Raw genomic sequence first — 22652 nt, forward strand, 5'->3', positions numbered from 1 at the left:
TGTGTGAGTAAGTGGTCTAGACTAAAATTGGCCCAAGCTCAACAGACCTGGTCCAGTCTCACCTCACTTATTAATAAGCACAGGGCACTCTTTAATTTAGGAGGCCTGGCCTTTTGTCCACAGTGGGTGGGGGTTTCAGGGGGGTGGGGAGTTGTTAATTTGTTTTATTTTTAAGCTGTGGAACCTAGTTTTCAAACAAAATCATACACAGAGGCCTCAAATAAAACATTCTGTACTTTCCGAACACCATACTGCTTCTCCTTTGTGAGTGTCTTGAGCACAGCTGGACATTTATATCTGATTATTTTGACATCATCTGTCCCCCATTGGCTGTTGGAGGTTAGAGACCTGTCTCCTTTTCTCATCATTTTATCTCCAGCACAATAGCTGAGATATACTAGGTGCTTGTGATATGTTTTTTGGTTGATTAAATGGATGGATAACAGGATGAATGAAAGAGGCATCTGAGTGAATAACTAAAGTACCAGAACTTTGGGGACTAAGTGAATGAGTAAACATATGATAGACTGAGCCCATATTGTTTTGCATGTGAATGGGACTGATTAAATGAGTAAATGAATGTTTGAATTGCGTGAAGGAAGGTTGATTAAATGAGGGGCTTAGACCCCTCCACACACACACCTAAGGCTCTTTGGAAGGTGAGAACTCACCTCCCAGCCTCCACTCAGACCTGGGTCCCAGCAGCATGCCATCCCCTCAGGCAGCTTCTGAAGGCACCCCCCAGACAGCCCTTGGGTAGTAGCAACGGCCCCCCACAGAAACAGACTGAGTCTCTATTTCTCACAGACCTCAAAGTAGATGAGAAGAGTTCATGCACTCTGCCTGAGGGTGCCAAATCATCGCCCCAAGAAATTGATCCCACCAAGGAAAATAAGCTGTACTTCACTTACTCGGTACACTGGGAGGTGAGAAGGGGCTGAAGCCTGCAACAGGGGAGGAGGGTTCTGGTCTGGGCAGTTGTTTAGCAGGAGGCTTGACTCTTAAGTGCTTACTCCCTCCACCAGGAAAGTGACATCAAATGGGCCTCTCGCTGGGATACTTACCTGACCATGAGTGATGTGCAGATCCACTGGTTTTCTATCATTAACTCCGTTGTTGTGGTCTTCTTCCTATCAGGTGAGAGACCTGTAGGTCAGAGGGTTGAGAGGACAAGGAGGTGAGGGATAAGGGGCTGAGGCATCACATCACTTAAGGGGGACTTCTGGGGTGTTCTTGGGGCCAGACATGGATCAATAATGGGCCTCAGGGCTCTGTGCTAGGCATCAGGTGCACAAGGTGAACAGGATCTGATCTCTACTCTGGAGAGCTCCTAGGGGGGACGGATACATCTCATGCATACATTCAGTCAGTAAGACTGTGTTGCACATTCTGTGCAGGTGCTGTGCCACGTGCTGGGGATATGGTGGTGAGCAAACCCAACCCAGAGTCTATATTCTGGTGGTGGAAGAGACAAAAAAGCAAAGAAAGTGATCAGTGACATGAAGCAGATAAACAAGGTGATCATGTACACAGCTGTAAGGAAAAGGTGAAGGCTACTTTAGAGAATACCTCTCTGAATGAGGAGTCACCATTGGAAGAACTAGGGAAAGGCTGGTCAAGCAGGGGTCACTGCCCTGCAATGGGACAAGCCTGGCAAGAAACCAGATGGCAAGAGGGTAGTAAGCAGGGGGCAGAGTGGTGGGTAAAGGTGAAATGAAACTGATCATTTTAATATCATATGAGAAGTAAAAATATTGCTAGCTACTGTTTAATATAACCCAGGGCCCATCTGCTGTGCTTATAAGCATCTCAGTCCTCGAAGTCCTGTGAGTTAAGTTAGCTCTAGGTCATACAACCTATTCTCTTAACCACTATACTAGCGTGAGTAGGAGTTAATCTGGGAAGAATGGGATATTCAGGGTATAGGATAGCCTGCATAAAGGTATGGAGGTGAGAGAGCAATGCAGCTGTGAAGTGATAATAAAAGCAGCAAAGAAACAGGGGCAAGCCCTGAATGGGTTTGCTCAGTGTTTAGACCATTGGCCCATGGACCAAAGGGTTGTGAGTTCAATTCCCAGTCAAGGTCATGTACCTGGGTTGCAGGTTCAATCCCCAGCGCCAGTTGGGGAGCGGGAGGCAACCATTTGATGTCTGTCTCTCAGATTGATCTTTCTGTCTTTCTCCCCCCTCCCCCCTCCCTTCTACTCTCTAAAAATCAATGGAAAAAATATCCTCAGATGAGGATTTAAAAAAGAAAAAATAGAACCAGGGGTGAGTGAGAAGAGGGGAGCCTGGGAGGAGGTGAGACTGGAGAAACTGGTAGGACCAGGCCATGGAGTAGCTGGGGTGCCATTCTCCTCATACCTATCCCAGCAGCTCTTTCATTCCCTTGTCTGGGGGGTGGCCCTCCATTCACTCCTGCCCGAATACCTGGGGTGGACCTATACCCAAAAGAGGACCTGAGGCAGCTGCATAGCCACTTCTCACTGGAGGAAGCTCACACATGCCAATCATCCCTCAGTGAAACACCAATCTCAGGAAGGCATGCGACACAGAAGACTTGGTTGGCAATGCTGACAACTTCCTCTCCTGTTTGTTTCAGGCATCCTGAGCATGATTATCATTCGGACCCTCCGGAAGACATTGCCAACTATAACAAAGAGGATGACATTGTACGAGGTCTTGGCTGGGGAGGGATGGAGTTGGAGAGGGAGGACAGAGTAGCCTGCCAGACCCAAAGGGGTGTGTGTGTGTGTGTGTGTGTGTGTGTGTGTGTGTGTGTATCATTTATAGAGTAAGCCTTAAAAATAGTGAAAAGCAAAAAAAATGTTTAATGACCCAAAATGATGGGAATAGACTTTCTGATTTCTAAGCATAAAAGCAATGGAAGAAGTCACAGGGGAGAAAACTTGATGAATTTGACATTAAAATTTTTTATACCAAAAAAAAAAAAAGATGATACAGTTAAAAAACTGGTATAAAATCTCTTTTAAAAAATCTAAAATCTTTAATGTGATAATGAACAAAGAATTTACAGACAAGGAACTGTACATAGCTAGTAAACATGTGAAAAACTGCTTTCACCTGAGAGATACCCCCCAAAACTGCAGATTCAAACAGTCATGAGAAACAGTTTAGGTCCTTCAAAATAGCACATATTTTTGTTTCCGTAGAACTAATTTTTGGCAGGGTTAATGTGAGATAAGCACCTTCTTGTGCCACCCATGCCAATGTAAATTGGTAGTTTTCTGAAAAGTAATTAATTGGAAGAATATATAATACAGAACATATAATACTATAAAATAGTTGACTTGTTTTGATCCAGTAGATCTTTTAGAATTTTCCTAAAGAAAGCATCAGAAATACAAAGACCTAATCTAGAAATACTTATTGCAGCTTTATTTATAATTTAAATAAACTGGACATTGCCTACTGTTCCATAATGATGGATTGGTTATATTATGGTATAGCTGTACAATGAAAAAGTATACAGACATTAAAATAATACTTCTAAGAATATTTATTGGCATGAGGAAATGTTCACAAACATCAACTGAAAATAGCAAGTACACGGTAAATATAACTATGATCCCAATTTCAAATTATATATACATATACACAAATACATAAAGGATTAAAGGAAATATATCAAAACGGTATCATTAAATGTATAAATCATTTTATTTTCTGTATCTTTTTAAGTCTATGAGTATGAGTTTTATATATTTTGTTCAGTTTTTCTAGATTTTTAAAAAATTTTCTATAGTACACATTACTTTTTTTTTTAGTCTTCAGATATTTTCTCCATTGATTTTCAGAGAGCGTGGAAATGGGAGGAGAGGCAGGGGAGAGAAAAACACCGATGTGAGAGAGACGCGTTGATTGGTTGCCTCCTGCTCCTTGACTTGGGCCAGGGATTGAACCTGCAACCCAGGTTCATGCCCTTGACCAGAATCAAACCCTCAACTCTTTGGCTCTAACCATTGAGCCAAGCCAGCCAGGGCTTTTTGATCATTTGATTATTTATCATGCCATATACCAAAAATTTTTTTACATTTTTATTATACAAGTCAGAGCACATATTATTGTTATAATCATTAAAAAATTAATTGCTTCTAAATCTCACCACCCAAAAATTATCACAGTTAACATTTTTGTATGTTGATGATTACTTTATTTTTCCATGCATAAGGTTTGTGGAATTTAGGGAGATTTATTTAGCTGTAGGCTTCATGTTTGTGTCCTCGTACCCTGTGACATTTCTCTGGGAAGCACTGTATCGTGTCACTTAACACTCCTGTGTCAGGGTGGAGCTGATTGACACCTGAGGGACCCTCATCCCTAGTCAGAGTGGGTCCTTGGGGGTGAGCCCTACAGGAGCTGCCTATACCAGAGCCAAAGACGCAGCCTCACTTTCTGGCCCTTTGCTGTAGGAAGACACCATGGAAGAGTCTGGGTGGAAGTTGGTGCACGGTGACGTCTTCAGGCCACCCCAGTACCCCATGATCCTCAGCTCCCTGTTGGGCTCAGGCATTCAGCTCTTCTGTATGATCCTCATCGTCATCTGTGAGTGGGCCTGTTGTGGGAGGCTGTCACCAGAGCAGCATGGGCTGAGTCTGAGAGAAGGGTAGGCTTTTCTCCCTGGAGAAAAAGGCGTGTCAGCATCTCTGGGCCAGATGGAGCTGTCCATCCCAGCAGAAAGGCTAGGTCCTCTCAACCCCAGGCCCTGGTAATTTGATCCTCATCAGAGCTTTGCAGCACTGTTGATAGCCCACCACGTCCACTATGTCAGTGAAGCCACACATCAGTGTTGTGAGGTTGGCCTCCTTTTGCAGTCAGGCATGAAGTGATTTATCAAGTCAGCACCACAATGAGGGCTGGAATCAGATCTTTTTTTTTCCCCTCAAAAATAACCCCCCAAAAACTAATATATAGTAGTTTCTGCCTAAAATTTTTTTTAAGATTTTATCCAACTTTTTTTTTCTTTTAGAGAGAGGAATGGAGAGGGAGAGAGAGAAAAAGAGAAACATCGATGTCAGAGTGAAACATCAATTGGCTGCCTCCTACACGTCCCCTACCGGGGATTGAGCCCAAAAACCCAGAATGTGCCCTGACCGGAAATCAAACTGGCAACCTTTTCGTGCACAGGATGATACCCAACCAACTGAGCCACACTGGCCAGGGCTATCCATCTTTTAATTGACATAAAACATTGTAGTTTAAGATGTACGACATAATGATTTGATATGTGTATATGTTGTGAAATGATCACCACAATAAGTTTAGTTAATATTCAATATCTATCATCTCTCATAGTTCCTTTTTTTCTTGTGATGAGAACTTTTAAGATCTAAGCTCTTGGCAACTAATCTGCCTAAATTTGTATCTCAACTACAAGCTTTGTGACTGTGGACAGGCTTTGTGATCTTAACTTCTGTGAGCCTCAGTTTCCCCATCTAAGAAATTGGGACACTAACCTCCACCTCACAGGGTTGATAAGGCGGATGTAATGGCTAGCATTCATAATGCTCTCAGCTCAATGCCTGGATGGTTGCAAGTACCCCGTGGGCTAAAAGCTGCAGCCCTCTGAACCCCAGCTAAGACCCAGTTTTCTCCTATAAAGAGGAAGGGCGTATACTTATTTTGCTCCATCTGCCCAAGTCCTTGTCAGCCAGCCTGGGATGGGGGATGGGGGCCTGGCAATCGATCAGTCACTGACTTTCTCTCTCCTCCGTCCGTCCACTCCCTCCATAGTTGTGGCCATGCTTGGGATGCTGTCACCCTCCAGCCGGGGAGCTCTCATGACCACTGCCTGCTTCCTCTTCATGTTCATGGGGTAGGTGTGTCTGAGCGGGCTCCAGGGGCTGGCACACGCCAGCTGTGCTCCAACTAACAGGTCCCTTGGTGTGGATCCCTGCTGTTTCCCACAGAGTTTTCGGTGGATTTTCCGCCGGCCGTCTGTACCGCACTCTAAAAGGCCATCGGTGGAAGAAAGGAGCCTTCTGTGTAAGTGTCCTCAACCTCCTCCTGGTGTTGGTGGGGAGCTGAGCAGTCTCACCCTGGTTTCCTCAGGAGCAGTGACAGCAGGCCCTGGGAAGCAGCAGCATGATGGAGCAGGAAGAGTATATCCTGAGGGTCAGGAATTCTGGGCTCGTACCCACAGGTGCAGCAGAACCTAGGGCCTTAGTTGCCATATAAAATGAGGGGATTGAATTTAGGTGATTTTTAGCCTACTTAGTCTGATGTCTCAAGCAAGAGAAGAAATAGAGGATTCAGAATAACTGAATTTAGCCATCAAGCCTAAGTGTAAAAGTTTAAGGGCAAACACTGGTCAGGGCTGCGGGGAGTAGTATACACCCTGCCCACTGGTGCAAAGGGGCAGAAGCAGCCAGGCCCCTTGTCACCATCAGTCTGTTTTCCAGACTTTGGTCCTTTGTTCCCCTTCAGTGAGGACAGCTCCTGCCATCTCTGTCCTCCACCAGGACATGGAAATTGAAGGATCCCTAGGAGCCAACTCTATCTCCCAGGGAGCCCTGAGCCCCTTCTTCCAGAGCAAATGAGGTCTTCAGGGGGCCAGGAAGAGCCTTGGTGTCAAACTCAGAAGCCTTTAATCCCAGCATTCTGAAATCACACAGAAAGCCGGGGGGGCAGGGGGGGTGCACTGGTTTCTTTCCAGTAGCCCAGGAAGCTGCCCAGGAAAAACAGTGGTGCTCTTCCTCTCACATCCTCTTTTTTATACCTGTGTTCATTCTCTCAACATTTTTCTCCCAATAACCAACTGCTCATTACAAACACCCATTGTAGAAAATTTGGAAAGTACAGGGAAGTTAAAGAAGTCAGAAATAACCCAGAATCCAACCACCCAGAGATAAATACTATGTAGATCTTTACTATGTATTTTTTCAGTCTTTTTCCTCTTTTTAGATTTATTTAAAATCAAAGAATATAATTTAAAAATTATAAAATAATAGCAAACATTTATAAAATGCTTACTTTGGAATAAGTTCTGTTTTAAATACTTGACATATATTAATTTCTTTTTGCATGGTTCTTTTTTTAGAGAGAGGGGAAGGGAGAAAGAGAAACATCGATTGGCTGCCTCCTGCACGCCCCCTACCGGGGATCGAGCCTGAAACTATGACTCCTGGTCCATAGGTCAGCGCTCAACCACTGAACCACACTGGCTGGACTAGACATATACATTTTGTAAAAGTTTTATTTATTTTTAACAATATTTTTTTATTGATTTCAGAGAGGAAGAGGGATTGGTGTGGGGGGGGGGGGGGGGACATCATTGATGAGAGCGAATCATTGATCGACTGCCTCCTGCATGTCCCCCACTGGGGATCAAGCCTGCTACCCTGGCATGTGCCCTTGACTTGGGATCCTTCAGTCTGCAAACCAACACTATCTACTGAGCCAAATGAGCCAGGGCTATTCATTCTTTATTCAACAAATGTTTATTGAGCAGCTGCTGTGTTCTAAGTGCTAGGATTGCATCAGTGAGCAGGAGGGCACACTCCTCCTCAGTCTACGGTGTAGGCAGACACTGATTAGGTTACAACAATATGGAATTACAAACTGGTATGAGGACAAGGAAGGGGCTGTTCAGGAATCTAAGAGGATAAAGAACATGAGTCCTGCCTAGTCTGGGAATCAGGAAGTGCTTTCTGGGGGGAATGATTCTTGAGTTGAGTCCTAGAGGACATGGAGGGGCTGAGAACCTGTAGTCTGGGGGCCCCACTGGGACAGCTGGGAGCTCTCTAGATGAAGCTCCCCAACCTGACCCCTCTTGCTTCCAGACAGCGACACTGTACCCTGGCGTGGTTTTCGGCATTTGTTTCGTATTGAATTGCTTCATCTGGGGAAAGCACTCATCAGGAGCGGTAAGTGCCCTCCCAGCAAGGGCGGGTTGGGCAGCTGTGCTCAGCTCTACTCCTGTAGGTCACTTCCTGCTGTTCCCTTCCCTTTCTGAGTCTTCACAAAGTTCTATTTCCAGCTCTAGGGGCTGAGGGCTAGCTGGGGTTTCCCCAGCCCTGCCCATGTTCTTGCCTGGGCCCTGGCCTTCCTGTGGACTTTTTCAGACAGCTGGCCAAAACTTACTTCTCTATAGGGAGGTGTCCATAGTCCAGGGGCCAACTGGGGAATTCCCCTTTGTTCCAACCAAGGGAAAGCTGCTTGGTGTGAGTTTATTAGGTCAGTGTCCCAAAACAAGGCTCTCCAAGAGTGCCTGCTCCTCGGTACCAGCCCCTGCAGGTTGTTCTATCCTCAGAGGGGGGTCCTGCCAGCCCCCCTTGTTTCTAGCAGCTGCCCAGGACTCATTGAGTAGGATTGTGAACTCAGTTGAGGGTTGGAAGATGGGGTCTTGATTAATTAGCAGGACTGTGGTAGAGGTAGGCAGGCATTTGCACTCTCAGCCACAGCAGGTAGAGCCACCTCCCCTCCACCTGCAGGTGCTCACTAACGGACCTTGGGTGAGGCTTCCAGTCCAGGCTGCCGGAGCACTGGTTTCTTTCCAGCAGCCCAGGAAGCTGCCCAGGAAGAACAGTGGTGCTCTTCCTCTCACTTCCTCTTTTTTATACCTGTGTTCATTCTCTCTTTCAACATTTTCTCCCAATAACCAACTGCTCATTACACTCAATTGTAGAAAATTTGGAAAGTACAGGGAAGTTAAAGAAGTCAGAAATAACCTAGAATCCAACCACCCAGAGATAAATACTATGTAGATCTTTACTATATTTTTTTTTCAGTCTTTTCCCTCTTTTTAGATTTATTTAAAATCGAAGAAGGTAATTTAAAAATTATAAAATAATAATAGCAAACATTTATAAGATGCTTACTTTGGAATAAGTTCTGTTTTAAGTACTTGAACATGAGTCCTGCCTAGTCTGGGAATCAGGAAGTGCTTTTGGGGGGAATGATTCTTGAGTTGAGTCCTAGAGGGCATGGAGGGGCTGAGAACCTGTAGTCTGGGGGCCACACTGGGAGAGCTGGGAGCTCTCTAGATGAAGCTCCCCAACCTGGCCCCTCTTCCTTCCAGACAGCGACACTGTACCCTGGCGTGGTTTTATTAATTAATTTCTTTTTGCATGATTCTTTTTTTTTTCTTTAAATTGATTTTTTAAAAATATCTTTTAGTGATTTTTAGAGAGAGAAGAATGGAGAGGGAGAGAAAGAAAGAGAGAGAGAGGGACATCCGTGAGAACGAAGCATCAATCGGCTGCCTCCAGCACACCCTCGACCTGGGATCAACCGTGCAACCTGGGTATGTGCCCTGACCGGGAATTGAACCGGCAACCTTTTGGTGCATGGGACAACACCCAACCAACTGAGCCACAACAGCCAGGGCTCTTTTTGCATGATTCTTATCAAAACATAATACTTTAGAGAAGAGGTTAAAGAAGAAAGTGAAAAATTCGTTTTCATCCTCCATACCCCAGCCAAGAAAGTACTAACAACTTTTTGGTATAGGTCAGTGGTCGGCAAACCACGGCTCGCGAGCCACATGCGGCTCTTTGGCCCCTTGAGTGTGGCTCTTCCACAAAATACCATGTGTGGGCATGCACGTACAGTGCGATTGAAACTTCGTGGCCCATGCGCAGAAGTCGGTTTTTGGAAAGGAGATAGACAAAACAAGTATACAAGACGAGTGTGGATGGGAGAGTTGGAAGGGGTCGACCTCAGCGAACGTACCGCAATCAGATTGAGGACATTTTTAGCAAAGGCCAGCTTAGGAGTACCCTAATTAAGTTAATAACAATGTACCTACCTATATAGTTTAAGTTTAAAAAATTTGGCTCTCAAAAGAAATTTCAATCGTTGTACTGTTGCTATTTGGCTCTATTGACTAATGAGTTTGCCAACCACTGGTATAGGTCTTTCTAGGCACTTACACATATAAATATTGGGTATTTTTATTAAAATGGAGTGCTAGACATAAAGTTTTATAACCTGCTTCATTTAGTTGGTAGTATATTGCAGGGTTTTATTTTGACAAAATAGGGAACACACTATTTGTGCAGTGTGTCCCTCCCCCTTTTTTTTCTTCACTTAACGTACCAAACACATAATGTCCCTTCATTCTGGCCTCTTCATCTTCCCTTCATGCCCTCAGTTTCCTCGGTCCCTGTTCTTTCCCCACTTCCTCCCTGGATGACAAGCTCTGGGATGCTGTGGTTCTGTCTTCATAGCCCAGGTGGTTTACCATGTGCACTCCACTTTTCCCCAGGGCTGGGGTCCGCTTCAGAAGGTTCTGGCCAGGAGCCCTGTGGGGATGTGTCTGTAGGACCTTCCCCATGATGGTGGCCCTGCTGTACACACCCTCCTTCCCTGAGACCCCAGAAGGTCCCCTTCCCTTTGCACAGTCTCCAGCCTGGGCATCAGGGCCTTACGGGGCCTCATGTTGCTGTGTCCTCAGGTGCCCTTCCCCACCATGGTGGCCCTGCTGTGCATGTGGTTCGGGATCTCCCTGCCCCTCGTCTACCTGGGCTACTACTTCGGCTTCAGAAAGCAGCCATATGACAACCCTGTGCGCACCAACCAGATTCCCCGGCAGATCCCTGAACAGCGGTGGTACATGAACCGATTTGTGGGGTGAGTCTCCAGCAGGGGCCTTCAGGAATGGTAAGGTTAACACTGCTCTTCTTAGGAGAACATGGAAGAAGGTGCGTCCCCCAAGGATGCTGTGACTGGTGTTTTGCAGCTCAGCTGGCCCAGTAGACTTCATGAAAGCTTAGTTTTGCTCTAAGATAGAGAGGACTGAGTTATAGCCAGATTTGGTGTTGGCCTAGGAACCAGGTTGGGGGAGGGGTGGGAAGGTGCGGTGACACCAGTTAAAACCATTGCTTGGACCTTAAGCAAGTCAGCCTGCCTCTCTGTTCTTCAGTTTCCCCATCTATAAAACAGAGAGAATGATGCCCACCGGCTTACCTCTCAAGAGGCTATAATGGTACAGAAGCATGCTGAAAGAATTAGAACCACCACACCGTGCAAGCTTTCTCAGTCAGGCTAGCTAGGGAGGGAGCTTGGGCTTCCAGTGGCTGGGTCTCCTCCCAATGTTAACCTTCCTGTTCTGCTGCAGCATTCTCATGGCTGGGATCCTGCCCTTTGGTGCCATGTTCATCGAACTTTTCTTCATCTTCAGTGTGAGTAGTGCTGTCTGCTCCCCTTCCCTCCACACCACATAGCCTTCATCGCCGCTAGCATGGTCCCTTCCCCTTCACTGAGGTGCTCTGCTTCTTACTGCCTCTGAAATTTCAGATGGGCCATTTAACCTGTTGGAGCCCCCATTTTTCACCCAACAGGATAACAGTCCTTCCTCTTAGGATGGCTTGGAAGGTCAAATGAGATACGGCATGTGTGCAGGGTCTAGTGTGGGAGGGTTCAGTGAATAGAAGCTGCTTCAGTAATACTGCAGTCAGTCATCACTGTTTTTAATATTGTTGCATCTGCTTTGATTTCTGGGTTCCTGTGCAGATTTACCTAAGTTACTCAAAAGACTCAGGAAAATGGAGGGAATGAGGCCTGTTTTCAGGGTCATTGTGAGGCTGGAATATGATGTCTGTAAAAGGCAGGGTGCTTGACAGTCAGAAACGCTTGTTAAATTGTAGCTGTGGCTGTGATGACGATTGCTCTTGTCCCAGGCGTGCAATGAAAATTGGCAGTAGATCTCTTCACAGCCATTGAAATCTTTCTCACCTAACTTGGTGCCCATCACAGAGGGTGCCTTGCACCCAGTCAGTGCTGGACAAGTATTTGCTGCTCTGGAGTGGCCCAGCCACTCCTGGCTGAGATCCCCTTGCTCACCCAGCCCTACCTAGGAAAAGGGTCAGAGAATGGGTTCCCTGCCAGCGCAGCCACCTCAATTCTCTTTGTGTGACCCTGGGCCAACCACCAGCCTCACTGAGCCTTGACTTCTTTAACTGTAAAAGTCCACACTTTCATAGGTTCATTTGTGAAGATGTCCATGAAGCATGTAGCTTGCCTGCCATGTGGTAAGCTCCCCCTGAGTGGTGGTGGCTGCTATGTAATTTTTTTAAAAATATTTTTTATTGATTTCAGAGAGGAAGGGAGAGGGAGAGAGAGACAGAAACATCAATGATGAGAAAGAATCATTGATTGCTGCCTTCTGCATGCCCCACACTGGGGATTGAGCCCGCAACTCGGGCATGTGCCCTGACCAGGAATCGAACGCTGACCTCCTGGTTTATAGGTCAACACTCAACCACTGAGCCATGCCGGCTGGGCTGCTATATACTTTTGACAAGGGTGTGATGCTGCTTTCTACAAGCTGCAGTGTTCAGGGTAGAGCCCACTCATCATAGGGTCAGCCATGCCCCAGCCACTCCCTAAGAATAGGCTGGCTCACCCTCTGCTCCAGGGAGGAGGGCCAGTGAGAGCCATGTGCCAGGCACATAGGCCCCGGTGGCATTGTGATGATATCTCCATTCCTGCCCTGGTGACAAGTGGTATGCCAGTCCTACCTGAGGGCTAGTGTCCTGAGAGCAGGCAGGGTAAGCCAGGGGAAAGGGCCACTGGGTGGAAGCAGGCTAGTTGAAGGCCGGCTGTGATGTGTCCACAGGCAATCTGGGAGAATCAGTTCTATTACCTCTTTGGCTTCCTATTCCTCGTCTTCATCATCCTGGTGGTATCCTGCTCACAAATCAGCATTGTCATGGTGTACTTTCAGCTGTGTGCAGAGGTAAGGGGCATGGGGCCAGGAGTTGGGGGTGGGGATCCTGGGTCCAACATTGGGTCAATGAGGCTGTCTGGGTTTCCCATGTTCCCCCTTCTGGCCATGAGGTCTCGGGCTGGTATATCACTTCCTCTCGCTGAGCCTCCATGTATTCAGTGGGCTCCTTCATTAGTAGCTCTGGTTGCAGTTGCTTAACCTCTCCGTGCTTTCCTAATGTAACAAGGGTCGCAGTAGCACCCGACTCAGTGCCGCTACAATGATTAAACTGGGCTGATTCACATGTAGCACTTAGAATTGTACCTGGCACATGGGGAGCATTTGCTCACAACATGTTAGTTGTTATTACTATTCTTTTGTTGTTGTTGATTTTTTTAAGTTAAGGTATATTTTATTAACAAGGAAGTTCACCCTTTTTAATGTGCCTTTGAAAATGCATACAGTTGTGAAACCACCATTTCAGTCAAGATATAAAACATTCCCGTGACCCCAAATATTACTGTTCTTACCCAGAGTCTTTAGCTCCTTGGGCAACTGTGAAGCTTGGGGAAGAGTTCTGACCCTTCTGTTTCCTCCTCAGGATTACCGCTGGTGGTGGAGGAATTTCCTAGTCTCCGGGGGATCTGCATTCTACGTCCTGGTCTATGCCATCTTTTATTTTGTTAACAAGGTACCACCCTTATTTTGTTAACAAGTTCCCTTAGCCCTTTTAGGGCAGGATAGTGGAGAAGAGGGTGCTGGGAAAAACTCAAGTGTCTGAATCTTACTTTCCCATCAGCAGTGGGACCAATGCCAGTATAGAACTGCTTTGCTCTGGAACATGTATCTTTTTAGGAAAGAGAATCTATGTTCTGTATGTTTGGAAGACAAAAGCTTTCAGAATATATAACCATGAAACTATTGCATGAAAAACCTGTGACATATAGCCAAAGGGGTACTTAAAAGAAATATATCACCTTCCAATGCTTTTTATAGGAAAAACAGACATTGATGATAACAGTATTCACCTCAAGAAGCTAGGGGAAAAAAGAACATGAAAGGATAAAGAGGATTAATGAAAAGAGTTAGTAAATATAAAAACAGAAAATGATGAAATAGCCTTTAGCACCCAAATTTAGGACCTCAGGGGTCCTGTCTCTACGGTTCAGTCCTTCACAATAAGGACAGGACGGGCCACGGCTTCGTCTGCATCTCGGATCGTCTGTACTGTGTGAGCCACATAGGTAAAGTGTGGGCGAATGAAAGGGAGCCTGGCCTGCCTGGCTCGGGCACATGGTGTTTGCTTGGCTTCAGTCTGCTGGCAGGATCTTTCCACAAAGTGGAAAGTTGATCCTTGGCAGCCCTAGAGGCTCCTTTTTTTCAGCTTTGCACCCCTAGAGCTAAAAGAACGTCTGTCTTCTACCATCATATCATCAATCCCTAAGGGAAAACTGTTATTGGCCCAGGTTACATGCCATCCCTTACTATTCCTCAGGTCCAATAGGATGGCTTACTCTGATTAGCTTAGGTTTTATACTAGGAATGACAGCCCCAACAGGACCACAAAGTGAGGAGTGGTTACTCCAAAACGCTGGGCAGAAGGAAGATAGGAGACAGTGTTGGGCAAGCAAATCATAACTATCATAGCCTCCTACCAGGCCCCCTGGAGTCACATCATAGTCTCCTGTCCTCCTTTCCTGCCTTCCTCTGCCTCATTCATTCTTCTCTGTTCTAAAAACCTCCTCCTCCATCCCCAGAGCCTTCCTTGTCTGTAAAATGACGGCCTTGGCCTGTCTGAATTTCAAAGGACCCTTCCAATACTGCCTTATTTGCCTCATCCCTTTCCTGGTTTTACCACTGGATTTACCGCTACCCTGTCCCCTGCCCCCACCTCACATCATCCTTTCTCCAGCCACAAGAAAGGCTATAAAAGGAGAGGTGTGGGGTAGAGCCTGAGAACATGGCCTTCACCTTCAGTTTGAGAATGTTTGACCTCAGGAAGGTCTCAAAACAGTGACCTTATGCCCAGCCAGAGAGGCTCAGTTGGTTTAGCATAGCGCTGAAAGGTTGCCAGTTCAGCTCCCGGTCAGGGCACATACCTGGGTTGCTGATTCCATCCCCAGTTGGGGCACATATAGAAGGCAACTGATTAATGTTTCTCTCTCTCTCACCCTCTCTCTCCCTCTCTCCCTTCCTTTCTCTCTCTCCAAACATGTCCTTAGATGATTAAAAAATTTTAAAAAACAGTCCCTGGCTGGTGTGGCTCAATTGTTTGAGTGTTGTCCCGTGCACTGAAAGGTCATCCATTCAATTCTGATGGATGTTTCTCTCACACCAGTCTTTCTCTTTCTCTCTCCCTCTCCCTTCCTCTTTCTCTTAAAAAAAAAAATCAATAAATACATCTTTAAAAAACAGAAAAACAAAAACAAAACAGTGACTTTATTGTTTTCTTCTGGGCTCCTGGCATTTTGGGACCATGTGTCTGTGCATGAGCCCTGGAGCAGGCCCCACGCAGGTCCTACCTAGTATCTGGGCAGATCTTGATACCAAAGTTCCAGATTAGCTCTACTTGGCCTAGCACAGTGGTCGGCAAACTCATTAGTCAACAGAGCAAATATCAACAGTACAACGATTGAAATTTCTTTTGAGAGCCAAGTTTTTTAAACTTAAACTATATAGGTAGGTACATTGTTATTAACTTAATTAGGGTACTCCTAAGGCTTAGGAAGAGCCACACTCAAGGGGCCAAAGAGCCGCATGTGGCTCGCGAGCTGCAGTTTGCCAACCACGGTACATACCAGTACAACACAGATCCTTGGCCTCCCTGCCCAAGCCTCAAAACTCTACAGAGGAGTCCAAAATGCTCCAAGATAAAATCCCTGTGAGGTGTTAAAAAGTGACAGTAGCCCTAGGTGGTTTGGCTCAGTGGATAGAGTGTCAGCCTGCGGACTGAAGAGTCCCAGGTTCAATTCTGGTCAAGGGCATATGCCCAGGTTTCGAGCTCGATCCCCAGTAGGGGATGTGCAGGAGGCAGCCGATGGATGATTCTCTCTCATCATTGATGTTTCTATCTCTTCCTCTCTTCTCTGAAATAATAAAAAAAATTTTTTTTTTTTTAAAAAGTGACAGGAGCGTTCTGAGAGAGGACTGTAGGCTGGGGCAGGCATATGGTGGCTCTCTGGTCCTCAAGCTGGGACTCTGAAACGCCTGTCCTCCCCATTCCCTGTCTGCTACTCCGGCCATTCAGGAGTCTCACCGTACTGTCCTGGGGACTGTGGCGGGTAAAGAAGTGACAGGGCTGTATCTATTCGTACTGCATCTGGTCCTCGCCCCTAAGTCACACCTGTCTTCCAGTGAGCTCCTAGGCCTTTCCCTGGGAGACACCTAGCCCTCTTACCACAGCCAGAAATGGCTTGGGTCGATAGAGTTGCGCCTTTGACTCCTAGCACTCTAGCCCCAGGTTCAAATCCCAGTTCCTTCTACTTCCTGGCTGTGTAACTGTGGGTATTGTTTAACCCCTTGGTGCCCCACCTGTAACATGAGCTAATAACCTACCATGGTGGTTGTGAGAATCCAAGGCAATGCACGGGCCCTAGTATGGAAGAAGGCTCACTGTGGCTGTGGGCCCCGTCTGCCCCTTGCTGCGCCTCTGGAGCAAGCCCCTTTTCCTGCCAGGCTTTGCCATGAAATCATGGGGAGGGGGGCAGTTGGCCATGGCAGGCTGGCACTAAGTGTCCACCCCTCTCTTTTCTCCCCTGCTCATGCCCCAGCTGGACATCGTCGAGTTCATCCCCTCTCTCCTCTACTTTGGCTACACGGCCCTCATGGTCCTGTCCTTCTGGCTCCTCACGGGCACCATCGGCTTCTATGCAGCCTACATGTTTGTCCGCAAGATCTACGCTGCTGTGAAGATAGACTGATGGGGGTGGACCATAGCCATGCCCACTCCGTCCATGGACAGGAAGCCACCCTGCGTGGGGAACTGCAGGCACGCAAAATAAAGTAACTCCTGCTTGTTTGGAATGTAACTCCTGGCACAGTGTTCCTGGATCCCAGGGCTGCGTGGGGGGCGGGAGGACCTGTAGATAAATCTTGCATTTTTCTCCATCATCTTATTCCAATTCTGTGGGGATGACGTTTTTGTGGGTCGTTTTTCTTCAGTACTAAGAAAGTTCCCTTCAGCAGGAACTCTGGGACCTGTTCAGGTTTATTTTTGGTTAGGGGTTTTTTCCTTGTTTTTTGTTTTTTGTTTTTTTAACAATGGATCCAGCATGGATAAATCCACCGAGACACTGGGTTTTGGTCACTGTCTCCACCTCAGTTCCTCAGGGCTGTTGGCCACCCCACGACTAACTGGAAAAGGAAACACCAGACCTTCTGGGACTTCAGTGAGGTTTCCAAGCCTCTCACCGTCCATCCTCACCATTGATGCCGTGACAAGCACAGCTCTAGCCCGGACATGCATCCTCAGTGCCAACCTGCCTCTACCAGCCACTTTCCCTCCCTCTTCTCACCTCTCCAGCCTTCTCCTGGGGCTGCCCAAGGCAGGGCTTCTAGCCAGGCCTCGGGTCGTCTTGTCACCAGGAGCAAGTCCCGTCTTGGTTGCTATAAGGAAATCCCCAGAAGTACTAGGGAGCAGTGGAAATTTGCTGGAGCAGAGAAGAGACTTGTAGCGAACTATTTCTGTGCCACAAAATCCTGGATCCAGGGCCAGGTATTTCCAAAGCCAATCCAAGTATATCCACATGTCTGTGCCTGGGCTGAGGGTCTTCACCCTTTAGGCTTTCTCCCCAGTCCCTTCCTCAGGGGGTTGCTGTTATTTGCAAACTGTGCTGGTGGTGGGGTCTCTCTTCCCCAACTTCGAGCAGAACAAGGCCTGGAGACTTCAGTTCTCTTCCTTTAGATGGCTGGGGAGAGGCATTCCCTCCCTGACATCCCCCAGCCTTAGCGCCCATGCACAGCTCTTTTAGCCAAACCCATTCCCCTCCCCCTCCCATTTGAGTTCTTGCCTCCTTTGAGGGACACCCAGAAAACTGCTGGTGAAAAGGAAATGGAAGGTAAGTTCTGTCATTTCTTCCCCAATTCCCAGGGATAGGCAAGGAGCCAGTTACCCCAAGTTAGAGGTAACTAACATGGCAGGTCTGGCTCTTTTATCAACACCCACTCTTGGGGCCAAGTCTTCCCTCCACCCTCACTGCCCACCCACTCTGCATGTCACTTTCTCTTAAATTGCAAGAGACCAAACCCACCCTGGGATTAGGGCTTAAGTAACAGCCACTCACCCTTGCTCCAGCCCCTTTGGGACTCCCACCACAAGACAAAGCTCAGGATGCTGGTTAAGCTAGGAACACACTACCCCCTTCCCCCTCCCAGGTTATTCTCATAACGGCCCCTACCAGCTCCACCAATCAAACCAGTGAACTTCTCAACCTTGCCTCACAGTGACTCCACAGTGCCAAGTGGCAGCCACCAAGAATCAGGTTGAAGAAAAGGGAACTCAAGCAGTAGAGAATGATAATGGAGTCTTGTTTATTCAAATCTTGGATTTTTTTTTTTCCCCTAAGAGATTCTCTTTTGGGGGGGAGTAGGGAAATGTACTCCTCATAAAGGATTTAAACATCAATTTTTCTGACTTTTTAAATCATCATCATCATTATTTTTAATTAAAAATGCCTGTATGCCTTTTTTTGGTCCAATTGTAAATAAATATGCCATTGTCCTGTTGTCATGTTTCTTGACTCTCTTGCAAGGGTTAGGGGTCTGAGGTGAAGCAACTTCTCCAAGTGGGTTGAGCTGAGTGGTTTCCCTCAAAGCTCAGTCTCAGGTCAGGCTTTCTAGAGTTAAGGCCACTGTTGTTCCCCTACTTGGTGCAAGTCCATAGCTTCTCCCATCTGCTCATCCCCTCCATTCTGAATCACAAGCATTTGCCCCTTTGTTCCCACAAGTAGGAAATGGTATTTAACTGTGAGCTTTGGTAGCAGTGAGACCTGATTTTAGATTTCCAGCTCCAATATTTTACTGTCAACTCACTTCACCTATCTGTCATGTAAGATTCCTTCAATTGCAAACAGGAGAAACGAGTCAAATTGGCATAAGCCCAAGGGGAATACATTGGCTTATAAGTCACCAAGTAAATGGATTATTTGGCTTCAGGTTTGGATAGATCCAAGGGCTCAAAGGATAGCCTTAGGATTCTCCCTTTTCCACTCTGCTTCTCTCTGGTCCATTCTGTCCCATTGTCAAGAGCCTTCTTCCCTATGGGGAAGGTATGGAGGACATGGCACAGATGGCTCTAGGCTTACATTAGCCAGTTTGGAAAGCCTAGAAATAGATATATCCTCCCCTATTTAAGTATCTATAATAATAAAAGCATAATATTCTAATTAGACCAGACAGCCAAACGACCTTTCAGACAAAGCTGCGGGAGCCAAGGCAAAGGTGGTTAGGGGCTATCAGGCAGGCAGGCAAGCGGTTAGGGGCGATCAGGCAAGGCAGGCAGGCGAGTGGTTAGGAGCCAGTGGTCCCGGATTGTGAGAGGGATGTCCACAGGGATTGGGCCTAAACTGGCAGTCGGATATCCCCCGAGGGGTCCTGGATTTCGAGCAGGTGCAGGCCGGGCTGAGGGACCACCACCACCACCCCATGCATGAATTTCGTGCACCGGGGCTCTAGTATTTAATATAAATAAATCCCAGGAAAAGTCTCGTGGGCCCAGCTTAGATTACTGCTTGCACATATTGGACCACTCACTAAACCCAGGGAATAGAGTATTATTATGGGCTGCATACTCCAAGGGCATTGGCTATTGTGAATTTCAACCTCACCAGAATCACTTGGAATGGGGATGAGGGAAGAATGACTTCCCAAGATAAGGAATGTAGAGCAATGAAAACAATAGTTGCCTATTATACCCCATCCCCTCCAACTCAGTTAATTTGCACTGTTCTAATTTCTTAAGGTGGAAGCTGAGGTAATTTATTTGTGGCCTCTTTTTTTCTCTAATATAGATGTTCAATGCTATAAATTGCTTCCTAAGTACTGCTTTAGCAACATTCTAGAAATTCTGATATGTTGTTTTTCATTGTCACTCAATTCAAGATACTTTCTAATATCTGATTTCTTTTTTGATTCATGTGTTATTTAGTTTCCAAATATTGGGGGATTTTTTTTTTTTTTCGGGATCTTTCTGTTATGGATTAATTCTGTTTTGGGCAGAGACTTTGTATGACTTGAACCTTTTGAATTTATTGAGTTTTGTTTTATGGCCCAAAATATGGTCTATCTTGGTAAATGTACAGTGTACACATAAAAGTATAGGTATTCTGCTCTTTGGGGGTGGACTATTCTATAAATATCAATCAGGTTAAATTGGTTGATAGTATTGTTCAAGTCTATTATATCTTCACTAATTTTTATGCCTGCTTGTTGTATCAATTAAAAGAGGGGTATTGAAATCTTCAACTATAATTATAGATTTGTATAATTTTCCTTGCAGTTTTGTTTTTGCTATATGTATTTTGGAACTCCGTTAGGTACATATTGCCCATTGGATCAATTTATCACTGGTAATAGTCTTTGCTCTGAAATCTACTTTGATGTTAATATAATCAATCCCACTTTCTTTTGACCAATATTAGCACAATATATCTTTTTCCAACCTTTTACTTTTAGCCTATTTGCATTTTTATTTTTAAGTGTATTTTTATAGGCAGTGTATAGTTTGGTTTTGCTTTTTTATCTAATTTTACAATCTCTGCTTTTAAAAAAAATATCTTTATTGATTTCATTGATTTCAGAGAGGAAGGGATAGGGAGATAGAAGCATATATGATGAGAGAGAATCATTGATTGGCTGCTTCTGGCACGCCCACAACCCTGACCGGAAATTGAACCTTGACCTCCTGGTTCATAGGTTGACGCTCAACCACCCAGCCACGTGGTCGGGCAATCTCTGCTTTTTAATTGGAATATTTAAACCATTTATGTTTAATGGGAATATTGATTTGGTTAGGTTTAAGGCTATAATCTTACCATTTGTTTCCTAGTTGTCCTACCTGTTGTTTGCTTTTTCCTCTTTTTCTACCTTCTTTTGGGTAAATCAGGGACGCTTTGCTTTTTTAATCTCCTTCATTGGTTTACTGTCTATAACTTTTTATATTTTAGTGATTACTTTAGGCTTTATATGTCTTTAAAGTTACAGTCTACCTTTAAGTGATATTATGCAACTTCGTGTACAATACAAGAAGCTTATAATAGTACTAGAGGCCCAGTGCACAAATTCGTGCAGGGGTGAGGGTCCCTCAGGTGGCCTGCAGGAGATTGAGCCCCAGCTCACACCCCCAGCCTCGCAGCCCTGCCTGGCACCCCACCATTGCCTGGTGCTGCCCCTTCACCTGCTCCACCATCCTACCTGCAGGACGATTGATCAGGGCCAGGCCCCCCAGCCCAGCTCCCTCAGCGCCTGGGAGCTGGGCAGTGGTCCCAGCCCCCACCGCTGGTCACCGTCTGTGGGGCCATTGGCAGGGTGATTAGGCCCCTTGCTCGCACCTGCCTTGGCTGGCGCCACCTGCTCACCTCCACCATCTTACCACAGTCCCACTCTCATCGGGGCCCATTGGGGCCGGCAGTGCCTGCACTGTTGCCTGCTTCCAGTGCAGTGTCACTGACACCCGCCATGTTCCGTGCCGCCCCCTGGTGGTCAGCGCACGTCATAGTGAGCGGTTGAACTCCTGGTCGAACAATTTGCATATTAGGCTTTTATTATATAGGACTAGTAGCCTGGTGCACAAAAATTTGTGCACTCGGCGGGGGGGGGGGGGGGAGTCCCTCAGTTATTAAACATTTATCGGCACAACACTGACCACATTGGTAGTGGTGGTGGTCTTGTCAGAATGTGTTATATTATGCAGATGAAAATCTATTTAAACAGATTTGATGTAGATATTTTCAAAGATGGTAGAATTGTCCCTGTCAACTATTTGATTCCTATCTTCACTAATTGTCATCATTGCAAAGTTTTCAGTCCCCATATGGATTGCTGGATATAATAGGTCATGCGCTGTCCCTGTCCTTTGTAGCCTTTGTTACCTTAAGGACTCTAGTTTTCCATTTATATGTTTAAGTACCAACCTTACTGGCTTAAAAATGTAAGCTTTTAACATTGCTCTCTCTGTTCTGTATCCTTCCGATGAAAAGTGGAGTTGAGTTGCAGCACAGGAGAGAAATTCAGAAGGGGAATATTGAAGTAATGACTGCAGTAGGAGAAGAGGGAACCTATTTCCCTGGCCACAGGCGCTGGCACCCTGGACCACAGGGCTGGCAGCTTCTCCGGGTGGCTGCAGCCTGGGACCTCGGGTGGGTGGCTTGTCTGTCTCCTGGGCTGCAGCCAGCCACAGGCGCTGGCGCCTGGACCAAAGGTGGGCGGCTTCTTCTTCTGGCGGCTTCTTCTTCTGTGCTTCCAGGGAGGGCAGTCAGTTATGTGTATATGGGTGTGCATGCAAACATAGGCGTGTACACATGTGTATGTGGAAATCTGCTGGGCAAGTCAAAACCATAGAAGAGTTGCCCCCTATCTCTTGAATCTTCCAGAGATATCCCCCACTTTTTTATTCTATCACGACTGGAGAGTCAATATTTGCAGCCAGCCAGCCAGTGACTCTCTCAGTGTCTATTTCTGACTTCTTCTTTCCCTGTCTGTCTTCCAACCCCTAATCATATTTCCACCTGGATGCATCATTTTTACTCCCAATATGCTGTATAAAGAAGGAGTCAGGATGCTGTCTTCCCATGAATAGTACTCAGTAACAAACCAATTGCATTTTAGTTGGGCAATGCCCCTATCCACTCTTCAATTCCCTTCCACCACGCATTTCTGTTTCCCTTTTTGTTTGTTGGATTGTTCTGCTGCTCCTTCTCCTCACCCCACCACCCTTGGCCCCCCTAATGTAAAATTCTTTTACCATGTCAAGAAATTATTAAAAATA

The 22652-nt window shown here is 46.2% G+C and overlaps 1 protein-coding gene across 1 annotated transcript in view; it reads left to right on the forward strand.

The window, feature by feature from the left end:
• TM9SF4 (transmembrane 9 superfamily member 4) overlaps positions 1-18394 on the forward strand; it is a 52039-nt gene extending 33645 nt beyond the window's left edge. The window contains 13 exon segments of the mRNA XM_006089397.3: positions 808-926; positions 1026-1137; positions 2603-2635; positions 2638-2672; positions 4434-4566; positions 5755-5836; positions 5931-6006; positions 7803-7886; positions 10418-10593; positions 11081-11144; positions 12581-12700; positions 13272-13361; positions 16441-18394. Coding sequence (XP_006089459.1) covers positions 808-926; positions 1026-1137; positions 2603-2635; positions 2638-2672; positions 4434-4566; positions 5755-5836; positions 5931-6006; positions 7803-7886; positions 10418-10593; positions 11081-11144; positions 12581-12700; positions 13272-13361; positions 16441-16590 — 1274 coding nt within the window. The 3' untranslated portion in view covers positions 16591-18394.
• The last annotated feature ends 4258 nt before the right edge of the window (positions 18395-22652 follow it).

This window comes from Myotis lucifugus, unplaced genomic scaffold (assembly GCF_000147115.1).
Source record: "Myotis lucifugus unplaced genomic scaffold, Myoluc2.0 scaffold_60, whole genome shotgun sequence".
Taxonomy (NCBI): Eukaryota; Metazoa; Chordata; class Mammalia; order Chiroptera; family Vespertilionidae; genus Myotis; species Myotis lucifugus.